This window comes from Ictalurus furcatus, chromosome 12, assembly GCF_023375685.1.
Source record: "Ictalurus furcatus strain D&B chromosome 12, Billie_1.0, whole genome shotgun sequence".
NCBI lineage: Eukaryota > Metazoa > Chordata > Actinopteri > Siluriformes > Ictaluridae > Ictalurus > Ictalurus furcatus.
The window spans coordinates 1,098,909-1,114,742 of NC_071266.1; the positions used below are offsets into that span (position 1 = coordinate 1,098,909).

A 15,834-nucleotide genomic window follows, 5' to 3' on the forward strand; every position below is an offset into this window, starting at 1 on the left:
GGAAAGGCCCAGAGAGAGCTGAAGACAACAAAAGAAAAGTAATTTCTCAGATGCCAAAGTTATGCTGACTATACCCAGGTGATCATGGACACCAAGCACGTCACAGAGGGAAAAAGCTACGTTAAATGATTGTGTGTCTCTGTGGCTGTCGGCCAGAAGTCAGCCAGAACGCTTATGCTCTTTTAATCCTCTTGTACACTTCTTTCTTTTGTGCCCCGACACGCCGCTAACAGAATCCCCAACGCCATTTTACAAAAGTAGAAAGGTATGCGTCACAGAACCCTGATGTATTCGGATGCCTGGTGATAGCATTCAGCACACTAAGGAGTAATAAAGCTCAGGGTGTTTTCACACCTTGTTCGTTTGAGCCCTCCAAATGCTCTCGTGTATATGTGAACAAACCAAGCGATCTCAGACCCTCCTAAAAGGACCCAAAAGCAAACCGTACTCGGACCACCTCGGGAGATGGTCCGAGTACGGTTCGTTTGTGGTTCAATTTCTTCGTGATATGTGAAAGCAGGTCCCTGTCCTCTTTGCGTTTCGTTTCGACAGCCGTGTTCCGTCACTGCTGAAAGCAACAAAACTTTGCAGCATGTCAGGTCGCGGGGTCGTGTGGTCTCAGGAGGAGAGCTGTGCACTTCTTGGAATTTGGAAAGAAGATTGCATTAAACAGCAACCATCCTCAACATATAAAAACATAAAAGTGGTTCTTTTGTGTCCTCAAAAAAATGAAGGAAAGAGGCTATAACAGAACTGCGCTACAATGCCGGGAAAAAGTACAAAAAAAAAAAAATCTATGACAGGCGTACACGAGAACCCGTGACAAGACGCGTCGAAGTAGTGAGTCAGCTGAAATGAAGGACTCCTGTCCCTTCTATGATGACCTGGATGAAATTTTGGGTGCAAGCTAGTGTCCGAGTTCTTATGAAGTTGTGGTGTCAACAAGAAAGGGTCCGAGATCGCTTCACTGCTGAACACGACCAAAAACAGAACCACAATATCGTGAACACCAGAAGGACTGAGGTCACTTTCGGCTGGTTCTCGTCCTGGTTCACGTTAAGTGAACTGGGTTTGGTTCTTTTAAAACCATCTATATGTGAAAACACCCTTAATGCTCAAACCAATAAGCGACCAAACGGGTATGTCTCAACGTGCGTACCATCAGAACCACCGCAGCACATCTTCCTTCTAACTCAGCACTGTCGTAATTAATCAATCCTTACAGCTGTGTGTTTAATTAAAGCAAATACACTCATACCACGTATAAAACCGCAACACAACACCAAGTATATGATTTGAATCCGGTCAACTGAGTCTTCTCATCCGTAACGACGACACCAACGCTCTCACAGGATACGAACGTTTTCTTTTCTCGAACTTAAAAATAAAAAAAAAAGATTTCCGCGAATACTAAACTTCATGTGTGAACGCTCCGGCGAACAGTTTTTTGCGAATAAATCCGTTCATATCCTCGATAAATCAGGCCAAAGGTTTGTAAGCGAGATCGGACCAGCTCTGCTATAAATATCGGATCAATGTCCTTTCAACGCTGGGGAAAGGTTTCATATATTTCCTCTAATGTTTGAATGAAGAGCCTGATAAGACTCGTATATTTGATTATATAAGAACGCTGGCCTGTCGCATCCTAAACCTAGACTTTACAATTAGGTTTTTAGTTTTCTAAGTTTTACACAGGAGCAGATTTGAGTCTCACCACTTTGAACATCCAACAAAACCTCTGAAAGTATTTATTATTATTAAAAAAAAAAAAAAAAAAAGTGTCTGAATTGAAAATACATGTGGATTCCAGCTATTAATATGTGGTTGTGTTTTTTTTTTTTTAATATATAAAGTTTTGATGAATAATTTCCAGGGATTTAGTACAAACATTTCTCCCTGTTGTCTTTCCCTCAGCTTTGCCTCGACCAACCAGAGAGCTGTTGCTATCCGAGATGGAGCCTCGCATTGTGTAGCCAAACAGCTGGTAAATAACTTCTACAACAGGCTCATGACAGAAGGAGACACACACAGCACTGAAGGATTCATACGGACTTCACACACACACACCGCGTGTTCTGTACTCGAGCTCCATGTTTTGTTTTGTTTTTACCTTCATGTCGTTCATGATGGACAGAAAGAGCCCTCCCAAAGCGCTGCACTCCTTCTCCATTACCGCATCCATTTTCCACCAACGAAGGAAAAAAAACCTCACAAAAACGCGTGCCTTCGTGTGAGGAAAGGGTTGTTTTTTGTTTTGTTTTTTTTTTTAATCAAAAATAATTTTCAAATACAATATAGATAATGTTAGACTGTCCTGGGAACGGTAAAGGTTGTAATAAAGGAGCACAATAACCTGGGGAAACGCGTATCTCGCATAGCAGAGTTAGCACTGGTTTGCTAGCCGGCTAACTAGCTTCTACTACTAGCTTAATAAAATGTAAACAGCTGTAAATTCATCGCGTTTGCTTGGCCATAAAAGACCTACAACCGCATTAGAAGACCAGCGAGACGTCCGCGGTACACATTCAATCCCACAAGTCGTCTCCTAACCGCATCTAACTCTGCTAAAGATCTAAACTACCTGCTGGTTCCTCACTGAACGCTCAAAAAGGAGACGAATCGGATCAATAATGTCGTGTTTTCCCGTCCAGTTTATCCAAGGGGCGTCGAATCGCTACGGTTATTTGAAGTGATGATCTGTTTCAGACTCCTGCTTAAGCGAATAATGTGGCTGTGTTTTCCACAGAAACACTGACACCATTCTTTCCTCTCCTCTCCACACACTCCGTCCTCTGTGTGCGTGTGAGCGGTTCCGGGGCTGTATTCCAAACGGCTCCCTATTCCCTAACAGGAGTGACTGAGCACGCACCGCAGTGGGTTAGAACGCCCTCTATAGGGCATTGGAAGTCATTTGGGATTCCGCCCTGGTTTATGATCCAAGTGTTGGGCGTGGCCACATCCCATCGCCCCATTCGGATTGTTTTTTCCCTCCGTATTTTATGTTCGTTATTTGAACGTTAAACTTTTAAAATAAAAGCAAAAACATCGCATGGCTCGTTTTGTCTTATTATCGCTTCAGTGAACATCTACGTTATTGCTTAAAAATAAATAAATAATGGGGGAATCGGACCGCCAGCGCTACGATTAGTGGACAAGCCGCTCTACCACCTGATCCACACACAGAGTCGTCTCAGAGAGTGATTCGTTCATTTCTGACCGCGCATGCGCTGAAACATCTCCATAGGTTCTGTACCGGAAACAGACGTTATTATTTCATCTCTCGAGTCTTCGGGTTCGAGTCTTTCGTTCACCCGGTGACCGCCGCATAGGCAATGCACCATGCAGTACCGAAAACAGGATGAACGAAGAGCTCGAACCGGAAGACTCGAGAGGTGAAGTACTCATTTCTGAAAGAAGGAGTCGGATCAGGAGGTGAGGTGAAATGACCGACTGCATAGTCTGAACACCTGCTAAACTATTGATGAATCATTTCTATTTCTCATAATTGCATTAGCCTATAGTTTATTTTATAGTTTATTAAGTACTAGATGTATTGGGGGAATTTAACATGTAACATTTTTATTCAATTCTGCTGAAATGAACGAAATGACTCGTAAAAAGATTCGTTCATTTTGCTGAAGGAGATTCAAAGATCCGAGTCATTAAAATGATCCGAACTTCCCTTCAGTAGAGCGGACCAGTTTGGCCCTCCCAGCGCGAGCCACGAGACCTGCACGAGCCACTGAGCAGTGCAAATTAAAGTGGGAGAGGCTGAATAGGTTATCATGTGTGTACTTACAGCCATGCACATAGGGCATGTCCAAATACCCACATTTGCGGTCTTGGCCACTTGATAGCGCGTGCATGTGACAGGAAGTAAGTGCGCAAGGTCTTGAAAAATGCCAAAGATCAGTGCCCTTAAGGCAGTGGTTTTCAAAGTGGGGGGCGCCCGGGGGGCCTCAACAATTTGGTGTGAAAAATAAATCCTCACTCTCAGACAATCACACACACACACACACACACACACACACACACAATCAATTCCTAATGTAATGTAAAGATGTAAGATGTAATTATTAATAAAAAAAAAAGGGGGATATATTCAGAAGTCTGTATTTTTGATGTGTTTTAAAGACATCTTGCAAAAGGGGGGCCTCGGTCAAATGCTAATGCCATTTGGGGGGCCCTGGAAAAGTTTGGGAATCCCTGCCTTAAGGCACACTAAATCCACACTATCTCTACCGCTTGGGAGCGATATTCGAGGCGAAGTGTCTCCCATCATTCAGCATGTTTAGGAACGTGTGTGTCCCGGAATCGCGAGATGTCGAGGAAAACTTTCCAGTGCAAGCTAAATGAATTAGATATTACATATAATTTGGTAGAAAGACGTAAAGAGTCGCACATTTTATTGGTGTCGTCTGCAGAGATGATATGCATTTTGTAAAATGTTTGCAAGTGCTTATTCTCACTTAATTAGATACACCACAATTATTAACTTGTGTGGTCTGTGACATAGGGACTACTGAACAGACATTTACAAGTATAAAGCTGCGTGCAGAAAATGAAGAATTGTTTACAGATGCAAAGAATTCTGCAACTGAAGGTTTCAGGTAAGTGTAGATCATGATCATTAAGTGGGAACGCTGTTCATTTCAGAACAGATGTATATACAAAACATTCAGTGTTTTGGTGGGGAGTGAAAACAACATATGCTGGTCTTTTCAGCAGGGCAAACTGTTAACAAAAAAAAATATTGAAGAATAGTCATTTTACTCAGTTGATTTAAGTTGTATGTGATACACTTTAGAACGATTATGCATTTTGTGCATTTTTGTATTTAAATTGTATGTTTGTATATCTCTTCTCTTAATTGTTTGATGGGAAATGAAGCAGAATTGAAAGATCTCAGGGTCAGGGACAGAAAGAGGAGAGGAGACAGCAGTCACATGGCTGTTTTATGCAGGCATGGATGAGGCTATAGGGGGCAGGGCTTCTGTTACTCCTGTCAACTTGTTTGTGTCAGGTGGACCAGCGGGTCCCTCAACCATCAGTGTATGTGAAGGTACAGAGAAACAAGCAGGGTGTGACATGCCTGCAGTGGCAATTAGTCAGTCCATAGCAGGAGATACCCAGTCCTCAGCAGCAGGCACCCATTCCCGAGAAGCTCAGCCAAGGCCATCTGGAATCCAAAAGAAATCAAAGAAGACGGAAAGCCCACGTAAAAGAAAGGAAACTTGTTAACCATAATTTAAAGTGCAAAGTATTGAAAATCAAAATGTGCATTTTTACAACACTATACTAACTGCCACCGTTGGCGTTACTCGTGTGTGAAAAGGTAATTGTATTGCAAGTTTAAATTATTCACATAGGGATTAGACATTTGCAGTCACTCTGTAAGACAGTCCATAAGCCATCCAGTACACAAATACTAGAACCTCCAAGGTGCGTCCCCAACCATGCTCCTCAGCGCGCATTAACTGGATGAAATCGTTCACGGATGTCAGAGAAAGACGGAAATCCGAATGCAGATCAGCATGTCCGTCTAGGTACAACTGAACAACGGGCATGGTATTTATAACTTCATATCTTGGTGCTGTAACCTAAATTTGTGTAAAAACACAAGACACGTTCATTTTAATTAGCTGTCATCTCGATTTGCTCTTTACAAATCACACACAGTTTTTGTCCGTCTGAGAATAATAAAATAATAATATCACAAAGAATAATAAAATATGTTAACACGTGTGCTTACTTTGACCATTTAGATCTTACAGCCGGCCGGTTGAGTAACATCACAAACCTCATTTCTATGAAAATACATTTCACTTACCCGAAATTCACCCATCAGAGTTAGGCTGGTTGGTTGCTCATGGCGTCGCTGTGTTCTGTAATTGTAAGTTCTTAAAAGAACACTAAGAACGACGAGAACCACTGCCGCAACCTGGACCAACATTTTTGCACTTGCTAAGCGTGTCCCATCGGGTAATGAAGTTCTGTACACACTTGCGGTCTTCACACCCACTGGAAAACTTGGACCAAATACAGGAAATACGTCATATAAGCAGACAAGTGGTCAAGTGCAATGACTGCAAGTGTGGGTATTTGGACAGGCCTACAGTTATGTGTTCCTGTTCTTGGAAGATAAACGATCTGTATATGTATGCACCAAGTTTTCCTTGTTTGTTCTGCTTAATGGAAACTCCAGCGTTGTTCGCATTTATTTTGAAGGGGTACACATGTTTATTAGCAAACAGAAAGAGCTTGTCAAGGCAGAAACTACAGTGATTTGGGGTGCAGTCATCGTCGCCTGGAGGAACACTTCCAACTCATCAATTCACGGAAGACTGACAAGTGAGAGTGGATAGAGAAGGAATCGGTAATCCACCGTAGATTAAAATGAACGCAAATACATTCTGGTATATTGTACATGCAACAGTTGAAAATTACTTCACAATTAGACCATGATGCTGCCTAGGGAATGCCTTCAAGCTTGCTATGCTTTTCCGCATAGCATTTATTAGGAGCATTTAGCATGGAGTACCATTTAATAAAATAATCCATAATGTACTCTTGCAGCTACATTTATTAGTGTATTTACCTCCATCTCATGTTAATGGAGCCACATGAAGGTTCTCCAGAGAACTGAAAAGCTGGTCTGCGTGATTCTCTGGCTGGTGTTGAAGCATCATGTGTTGACTTAAAAAGCCTTTAAATTTCTGTTCGTGCACCACACTGTGTGTGTGTCTGTTATCATATCTTTCAAGGGCTTTGTCAATTTTGTTAGTGTCAACTAATCTCAGCCTTGTTTGCCATTGTTCTAGGAACTGTTGACAGCAGTATACTAAGTATTTTAGAGTAGAATTATGGGTAGAACTCAAATGAATTTGCGCTGCGCTGCTCATTGGGTCACACGTCACACAGGCCCGTCAGGCCCCTCCCCCAGACCCCCTGCATGCAGTGATGGTAACGCCGGTTCTTTTTTCTGAGCCCAATCACTTGGCTCAGCTCAGCAGTACGAACCGCCTCTTTCAGCTCCCAAACACCTCTTTATTTAGTATCAATTCTGGATTTCATAATTCAGCCAAATTTAGCAATGATTTGACCTATGATTGGCCTATGATATGGTGCACATATATCACTTAAATTATTCAATGTCATTATACTAAACCTCATAATTTCCAGAATACCATAATTTAAATCATGTTCAGTATAAAAATCTTAAATAATGTATAAACATCAAACACTATCACATGTTTTCCCAGCTAACAATTTTTGGTTCCAAGAAAGTTCTTCACGGTTTGTTTTTGGTTAGCCAGGAAAGTTTTCTTTACGGAAACAGAACGTTGTTTTTAGGTTTGCAGAGCGTTCCCTTAACGTCCTGTTAACATTCTCTTAACCTCAATTTTCATCATTCATTTTACATATTCATACATTCATGTATCATCAATCACACACAAAACAGTCTATATAAATAAATAAATAAATAATCTGCACACAATCACAATGTTTTCGTTGATCCATTGTTGAATTGTTTACGTAAAATAAAACAAGCCACTCATCTGAGGACATTTTCAGAGATAAAAATTTGCAAGAACTTTTTTTTTATATCATTAAAAAAATAAATAAATCTGTGACTGTAAAAACTGATCAGTTTAAATTCTGATCAACTTCTCCACATGAAAAGACAGGTTCACTTCTTCCACTACCCTCATCTGCAAATTTAAGAAAGAAATGAAAAAGGCACTGTACGTTTCATGGACATTAGATTAAACAATTATATGAGTAAATAAACTTCTACTATACAGGCCTTTAATATCACAAAGTTTGTGTACGGCCACGTCTAGTTGTCTGATGTTACGCCCAACAGAAAAAAAATCGAAGCTTCTTTACGATATAAATTCTCTTGAAAAGCATTTAAGACTCTGCAGTTTGGTTCTCAGATTAATATATTCATTTTAAAAGAGGTTTGTATGTATTCATATACACTGACAAATACACTGATTATAGCTCAAGTGCAGCGTCGCAATATGAAGTGATTTTGATATTGACTTGAGCTGATATTTTACTTTAACTATATACAAAACGGTCCGAGATTATTTAATAAAAGCAGATCTCCCATATTCTCTCGCTCATTGTCTCCTGCTTCTCACACTAACTGCTGTCCCTAGCTGTGTTTCCATCCATGTATTTCTAAGCAAATGTTGGTATATCTCGCAAAAAAAAAAAGCTGGATGGAAACACCAGATGTGAATAAAATCTCCAAAATGTGCATAAAAAACCTGTGTGCTCGATTAAGGCAGATAATGTGTTTGTATTCAATACGAAAACATGCAGAAACACAGTTAGCCTACTGTATAAATTCCTGGATGCACATCAAAAACTGTTATGTGACTTTTCCTCAACGAATCATGTGATTGGATAATTGGCTGATGAGATTGGATATTCAGTGCATGTGGCCAACTTAAACATCCCAATGGTAAAGTGTTTTACTGTGAGAACTGGGGCGCAGTGGGTTCGACATAACCGCACTAACCAATGGACCAATCTCATCGCACCGCATCTGAAACGTTGTTTTTGTCATTCTGATAATGCCTGAGCCAAAGTCTGTCTTCGAAATGATTTTATATAATTACCTCCCAGAACTGTTTCACACGATTCCCTTCCCAAATCTCAGGTACCCGCCTTAGATTACAAGATAACATGAGGTTTGTGATTGTAATGTGTGAAACCTAACTAATTACCCAGCTAACTAGTTACCATCCAACATTGCTTATCCAACACTGCTCGCTCCGGGCTCAGCGCGAGGGGAAATCTCCGACACTAACCTCCTAACAAGACAAAAAGAAGTTAAGTGACCAACAATAATAACCTTTGTGATGTTAGTTAAAGTGATGAATAGGCACTTAATATTGAAGTTTAAGTGGACAAGGATGCTGAAAACGCACTGTCTGAGCAGCAGCCATTATAAGATTCGGTAGAATAAATGGTTACGCGGGTTGAATTTCAAACAAACCGACTCAGCTGATGGAATGTTCTGATGCAGATCAGTGATGATTGACAGGACAGGAGCACTTCAGGAGTCAATCAGATTTCAGCTGGGGCCAGTGCCCTTCTGGCCCCAACCTGGGATCTGCCAGTGTCGAAGGAAATGTCAATTCTCTAAATTGACCTGAAAATAACCATTAGAGAACGTTCTGTATAGGTTCTTTTTAGGTTGTCCCACAATCACCTAAATACAAAGTTCTGGGAAGGTTAGTTTTTGGTTACAAAAAAAGAATGTACAGAGAAGGTTCCATTCATCCATCCATCTTCTATACCACTTATCCTTTTCAGGGTCACGGGGAACCTGGAGTCTATCCCAGGGAGCGTTGGGTACAATATGGGGTACACCCTGGACAGGGTGCCAGTCCATCGCAGGGCACACAATCACATACACATTCACACACTCATTCATACACTACGGACACTTTAGACACGCCAATCAGCCTACCATGCATGTCTTTGGACTGGGGGAGGAAACCGGAGTACCCGGAGGAAACCCCCGCAACACGGGGAGAACATGCAAACTCCACACACACAGGGCGTAAATCACACTCAGAAATTACAATGTGCAAACGTGAAGGTTGTTAGTAGACCCTGCTCAATATGATATTTTTACAGTACAAATTCTACATTCTGCCTTTATGTTGTCTATGTTATTAAAATGCATCCAAATGCTACTTCATTTGCGAGTGTCACTCATCGTATTTTCTGGGGGGGTATTCCAGAAAGCCACTTTAACTTACCGTCACGTAAACCCTGAACTCTAGGTTGATTAACCCAAACATTGCTTAATCTGGGTTTTCCGGTTCCAGGACGCCTGTGAGGAGTAAATTCAACCTCCTATTGGTAACTCAGAGTTAACTCGCGCACATGTTGAGGACATAAAGACATTGTCAATGGATTGCTGATATCAGGAGTCACCATGGAAACCCAGGGTGAGAAAAAGAGTGAGTAAAGGATAGGCTTGACAAAAAATAATGGATCGAGTAAATGTGTGAGTTTATAAGTTTATAAATATATGACAATGTCCCTATCAGACTGGTGTTGTCACAATGTTAAATAGATAAGCCTTTATTTTTGCCATCCATGAATTTCATCAAATAATATATAAGCTTCATATTTTATCAGGTGCAATCCTTCTGGACCCAGAAGAACTTGGAGCCGAGTCAAAATGAAGCACAAAAACATTCTCCAAAAAGGTAATATTTCCTAAACTGTAATCTAAATAACTGTCCCAACCATTATCTTCACTCACTCCGACTGAGCAGCTGTAAGCTCGTTTTATTTTACTGCATTAAGGTGTGTACTGTCATCTTAACTGTAAATGCCCCTTATGTCTTTCTATATTAGTTGTATTTGTTTGAGAACGTACACTGAGAATCTAACTGGTTTCATTTTCTTACAATTGTCTAACACATTGTATTAATTGACCCTTTTGCAACAGCACAGCCTGCCACAGTTGTAAGTGATTATTGTCCTCAGTTACCACTTCAGGTAATATTGGCACCCTTGATAAATATGTGCAAAGAAGGCTGTGTCTTTTTATTGTTTAACCTTTTGATCTTTTGTTAAAAAAAAAAAAAAAAACACAAAAAATACTCTGCGCTCATGGACATCAAACATCAAAAAATGTTACATATAGGTATGCAACAATTATTGGCACCCTTTTAGTCAATACTTTGTGCTTCCTCCCTTTGCCAAGATAACAGCTCTGAGTCTTCTCCTATAATGCCTGATGAGGTTGGAGAATACATGGCGAGGGATCTGAGACCGTTCCTACATACAGAATCTCTCCAAATCCTTCAAATCTCAAGGTCCACGCTGGTGGACTCTCCTCTTCAGTTCACCCCACAGGTTTTCTATGGGGTTCAGGTCAGGGGACTGGGATGGTCATGGCAGGACCTTGATTTTGTGGTCAGTAAACCATTTTTGTGTTGATTTTGATGATGTTTTGGATCATTGTCCTGCTGGAAGATCCAACCACGGCCCATTTGAATCTTTCTGGCAGAGGCAGTCAGGTTTTCAATTAATATCTGTTGATATTTGATAGAGTCCATGATGCCATGTATCCTAACAAAATATCCAGGTCCTCTGGCAGAAAAACAGCCCCAAAACATTAAAGATCCACCTCCATATTAAACCGTGGGCATGAGGTACTTTTCCATATGGCTACCTCTCTGTGTGCTCCAAAACCACCTTTGGTGTTTATTACCAAAAAGCTCTATTCTGGTTTCATCTGACCATAGAACCCGATCCCATTTGAAGTTCCAGTAGTGTTTCATGTTTCAGTGCCATGTTTCTCAAATGATAAATGTGCAGTTTTTGAGATGTTACTTACATAGGTACCAAATGATAAGTCTGTGACTAGATGTAAAATTACACCAATGACCTTAACTGTACACTGAAATATTTATTGAAAAATTGATAGTAACTTATTGGCAATTTTAGTTGCCAGTAAGACTGTAAATAAATAAGAGCACTGTAAATCATTAACATACATCTGTACTGTAAAAACACAGCATACTGCTGTATATGTACACTGTAAAATTACAGTAGAAATAAGGTATGTTTACGATAAATGTCACTGAAATTGCGAGAGCAACTGTGAATTTATATAAACTGGGAGATTCATCAGTGGTGTGATGATAGTACATTTGTTTAAACCTACTTTTGCATTAAAGTAGTCCTTTTTGTCAATTTAATGTATGTCATGTGAAAAATATAACTTATATAATCAAATAACTGCCTCACAAGTTTTCACAATGTAACCACATGCATTTATTGCACAACAATGGCACATTTAACACTAATAAGTACCATTTTCCAAAACATGATTACTAGTCAAATAATAAATAAAAGAAATGAGGGTTTAGATTTTACAATAAATAAAAATATGCTTAAGCTTTGCAAATACGACAGAGTGCATACATGTGGGTTTATTCCACGCATTTTCTTGTCTAGCTTTCCAGCAGCAACCTTTGATACAGTTTCCGGGTTAATTCCCACAATTCCGCTGTGAAAATAAACACCCACAACATCCAATTATCAAAAAATAGCATATACTCATGAAACAATACACCATTTGTCAAGCACAACAAAAGTGTCACTTTAATCACTTATATGATAAACAATATGATAAACAAATATATAGTTCCCTCCAAAACTATTGGTACTGCAAGGCCAAGTAAATTATTTATTTTATTTTTTTTGTTGTAGACTAAATACATTTGGGTTTGAGATCAAAAGATGAATATGAGAAGAGAGTTTAGAATTTCAGATTTTATTTCCGGTTATTTCTATGTAGATGTGTTAAATGACATAGAACATAGCACATTTTGTATCAGACCACCCAATTTGTAGGTGAGCAAAAATATTGGAACATCCGACTGATGGGTGTTTCTTGTTACCCAGGTGTGTCCTGTTAGATTGAGTGTTTAAACAATAAATAGCTCTGAACAGCTCTAGTCTTGGTTTTAGACTTCAGTTTCACCAGTGAAGACTTCATTTGTTGTTAGAAAAGATAAGCCAACATGAAGATCAGAGCGCCGTCTATGGGAAAAAAGCAAGCCGTTTTAAAGCTGAGAAAAGAGAGAAAAGCAATCAGAGGCATTGCACAAACATTGGGCATAGCCAATACAACAATCTGGAATGTCCTGAAAAAGAAAGAAAGCACTGGTGTGGACACAGACACCGAATGAGTTGGCCAAGGAAAACAACAACAGCTGATGACAGAATCATTGTGAGAGCTGTGAAGAAAACCCCCAAGAAATACAGAGCTGAGCAACAAAAGTTCTGGAACCAAGAGCAACCTCTCCCAGAATGATGGAAAAGCCAAAGTGTGGAGAAAGAAAGGATCTTGTCATGATCCAAAACACACAAGCTCATCTGTGAAACATGGTGGAGGTAGTGTCAAGGCTTGGGCTTGCATGCTTCTGGAACATTCTCACTAATCTTTATTGATGATGCAACTCATGAAGGTCGCAGCAGAATGAATTCAGAAGTTTACAGGAACATTTTGTCTGCCAATTTACAGAGAAACACATACAAATTAATCAGGAGGAACTTTATCCTGCAGCAAGACAATGATCCAAAACACACCGCCAACTCAACAAAGGACTTTATCATGGGGGAGAAGTGGAATGTTTTAGACTGGCTAAGCCAATCACCAGATCTTAACCCAATTGAGCATGCATTTCACCTCCTTAAGAGGAGACTGAAGGGAGAAACCCCCCGAAACAAACAACAACTGAAAGAAGCTGCAGTAAAAGCCTGGAAAGGCAACACAACAGAAGAAACCAGCAGTTTGGTGATTTTTGATGCAGTTATTGCAAGCAAGGTGTATGCAACCAAATATTAGGTGTCATTTACCTTAATTTACCCGAAGACTTATCTGTTCCTATACTTTTGCTCACCTAAAAATTGGGTGATCAGATACAAAAGGTTCTATATTTTATGTTGTTTAACACTTCGGCATGTAAATATCAGGAAATAAAAGCTGAAATCCTAAACTCTCTTTTCATATCCATCTTTTCATCTCAAACCCAAATGTCTTTGGTGTACAGCACAAACAATTAATTGACCTTGCAGCTTTTCTAAAATACAGCTAAAGAAAATGCAAATCATCGCGCTGCATCATGCAAGTTGTCTTAAGGGAGCCTGCCTTGTGATGATGGAGCAGTTGAATGATCTCCATAAGATATTCCCACAAGATATTTCGGGAGAGTTGTAGTTATGGTTTTAGAGGCATTGTACATGGTCCTCATAAGGCCAAATTTAAAATTCACATAAAAAATAGTTAGCTGGAAACCTAGCAATATTAACTGCCTGTCTGATTTTCCCTGTTTGTGAGAATGTTCCACAAATATCTAATCTTAATAAATCCTGGAATCTCAAACATTCTTAATGGCAATATAATATAATGGACATGAGAACTAGGAGTCCAAATTGAAGTGGAAATACATGTTTACAATAACTTTTGAGTAAGGACAAGTAAAAAAAAAAAAAAAGGTCAAGTAAATGTAGAAGTCTAGAATAAATAATGAGAGAGTTCAAACTTTGACTTACCGCTGGATAAATTCCAGCATGCAGGCAGCTTCATCCGGGTAAGGAAGGTTAAAGTTGTAGTAGGTTGCAAATAATGCTGCCAGGCCCTCAACAAATGCCTCCGAACATGGGCCCAGGACAACTTCCCTTGTTCCCTTATTGATCCCACACTGGGGAAATTCCCTCGTTACAGCAGCTCAATTACACAAAAAACAGATAGGAAAGAATACACATTAAATAGGAATAGAATTGAAATAAAGTATCTAAGTATCTAATGTTAATATGTACACTATGTACACCTCAATGTATGAACAGATGAATACAGATTTGAATATATACAGATGTGTAACACCTTGTTTATATACAGTATCTCACAAAAGTGAGTACACCCCTCACGTTTGTGTAAATATTCGATTATATCTTTTCATGTGACAACACTGAAGAAATGACACTTTGCTACAATGTAAAGTAGTGAGTGTACAGCTTGTGTAACAGTGTAAATTTGCTGTCCCCTCAAAATAACTCAACACACAGACATTAATGTCTAAACCGCTGGCAACAAAAGTGAGTACACCCCTAAGTGAAAATGTCCAAATTGGGCCCAGTTAGCCATTTCCCATTGTGGAGTGAGTGAGAACAGAATTGAGAGATAGAATACAGGCACAGTGGGGGCAAAAAAACAAAAACAACACACAGAAATAGATTTAAAAAGATCGTAAAAGTGAAAAGTAGGGGACAAAAAGGTATGAATGTACAGAGCTAGAAATCAATGAATGCGTGTGTGTGTGTGTAATAGACACACTGAGAGATGCAGAGTAAAGCAAATTGCCTTGGATGATCAATCTGGGTGAATCTAGTAATCCCTGTATTAGACATTCTTTATTAGTATTAGATAATCCTATCTATGTTATGTTACAAGTTGAAATTAAAGTTGTACCATGCCAAGGCCCGATTGAAGAGGTGGGCTCGGGCATAGTACGCATCTAGTGTGATCGCCAACCTTGGCCGAGCACAGAACTCAAAATCTGACGTCAATGATACGACTATTCCATTTAACATGGTGGGAAAGGGATGACTTGATGCATTGACTATTACCTTACAGCACTTTGAAGTACAATTAAATAAACAGTAGACTTTGTTTCAGTTATTATGCTAAGGGACGGACCAATATTTTGTGTCAGACTAAAGTAGCCTAATCACAATAATTTTAGCTAATGTTAACTAACAAGGGCTTCTACAATACGTGTGTGCATGCTACTGTCATCATTACAACAACAAACATCTTCTATTACTACTTGGATAGTACTTATTTATTAATTCGAGAATATTCGGGTCTGGTTCTCACCTTGATGAATGGGAATTGAAGTCAGAGAGTAAAGCTGCAAATTCCTCCCTCAATGTCAGCTGCCCCGTAACAATCTTCTGATATGTGCAGCACAATTAAAAGAAAATCACTGCGCTGTAGAAGTGATAAATCTATTAGGCATGTGAGAGGACCATGTGTCACCAGGCCCCAAACGACTCAAAATAATCCACAAAAAAGTAACATAACAATGATGGACTCCATCGTGCATTGTGCATCGTGCATCTCATCGTGTGAGAGCGATTTTCTTCTAAACAAAAAGTCGCATCGTAACGATGTAAGCGTGCTCGGACCCAGAACGTTAAGTGCAATGTGAGTGCAGGCCAGCGGGGCGGAGGGGGGGACAATTGTGCTTGGGCACAGTACAAGGCAACTAACTGGGCCTA

At 39.8% G+C, this 15,834-nt stretch overlaps 1 protein-coding gene and 1 long non-coding RNA gene across 3 annotated transcripts in view; one reads left to right on the forward strand and one right to left on the reverse strand.

Annotated features, from left to right (window-relative positions):
* Positions 1 to 2,974, reverse strand: part of mtss1 (MTSS I-BAR domain containing 1) — a 38,531-nt gene extending 35,557 nt beyond the window's left edge. For both annotated transcript variants that reach the window (XM_053637674.1, XM_053637673.1), the window contains exon 1: positions 2,111 to 2,974. In XM_053637674.1, coding sequence (XP_053493649.1) covers positions 2,111 to 2,182 — 72 coding nt within the window. In that variant the 5' untranslated portion in view covers positions 2,183 to 2,974. The remainder of the gene's footprint in view (positions 1 to 2,110) is intronic.
* A 137-nt stretch (positions 2,975 to 3,111) lies between these two features.
* On the forward strand, positions 3,112 to 10,449 carry LOC128615841 (uncharacterized). Its single transcript, XR_008387299.1, has 4 exons — positions 3,112 to 3,432; positions 4,517 to 4,610; positions 9,855 to 9,977; positions 10,171 to 10,449. It is a non-coding gene; the product is annotated as an uncharacterized LOC128615841 (long non-coding RNA).
* Positions 10,450 to 15,834: the final 5,385 nt, after the last annotated feature.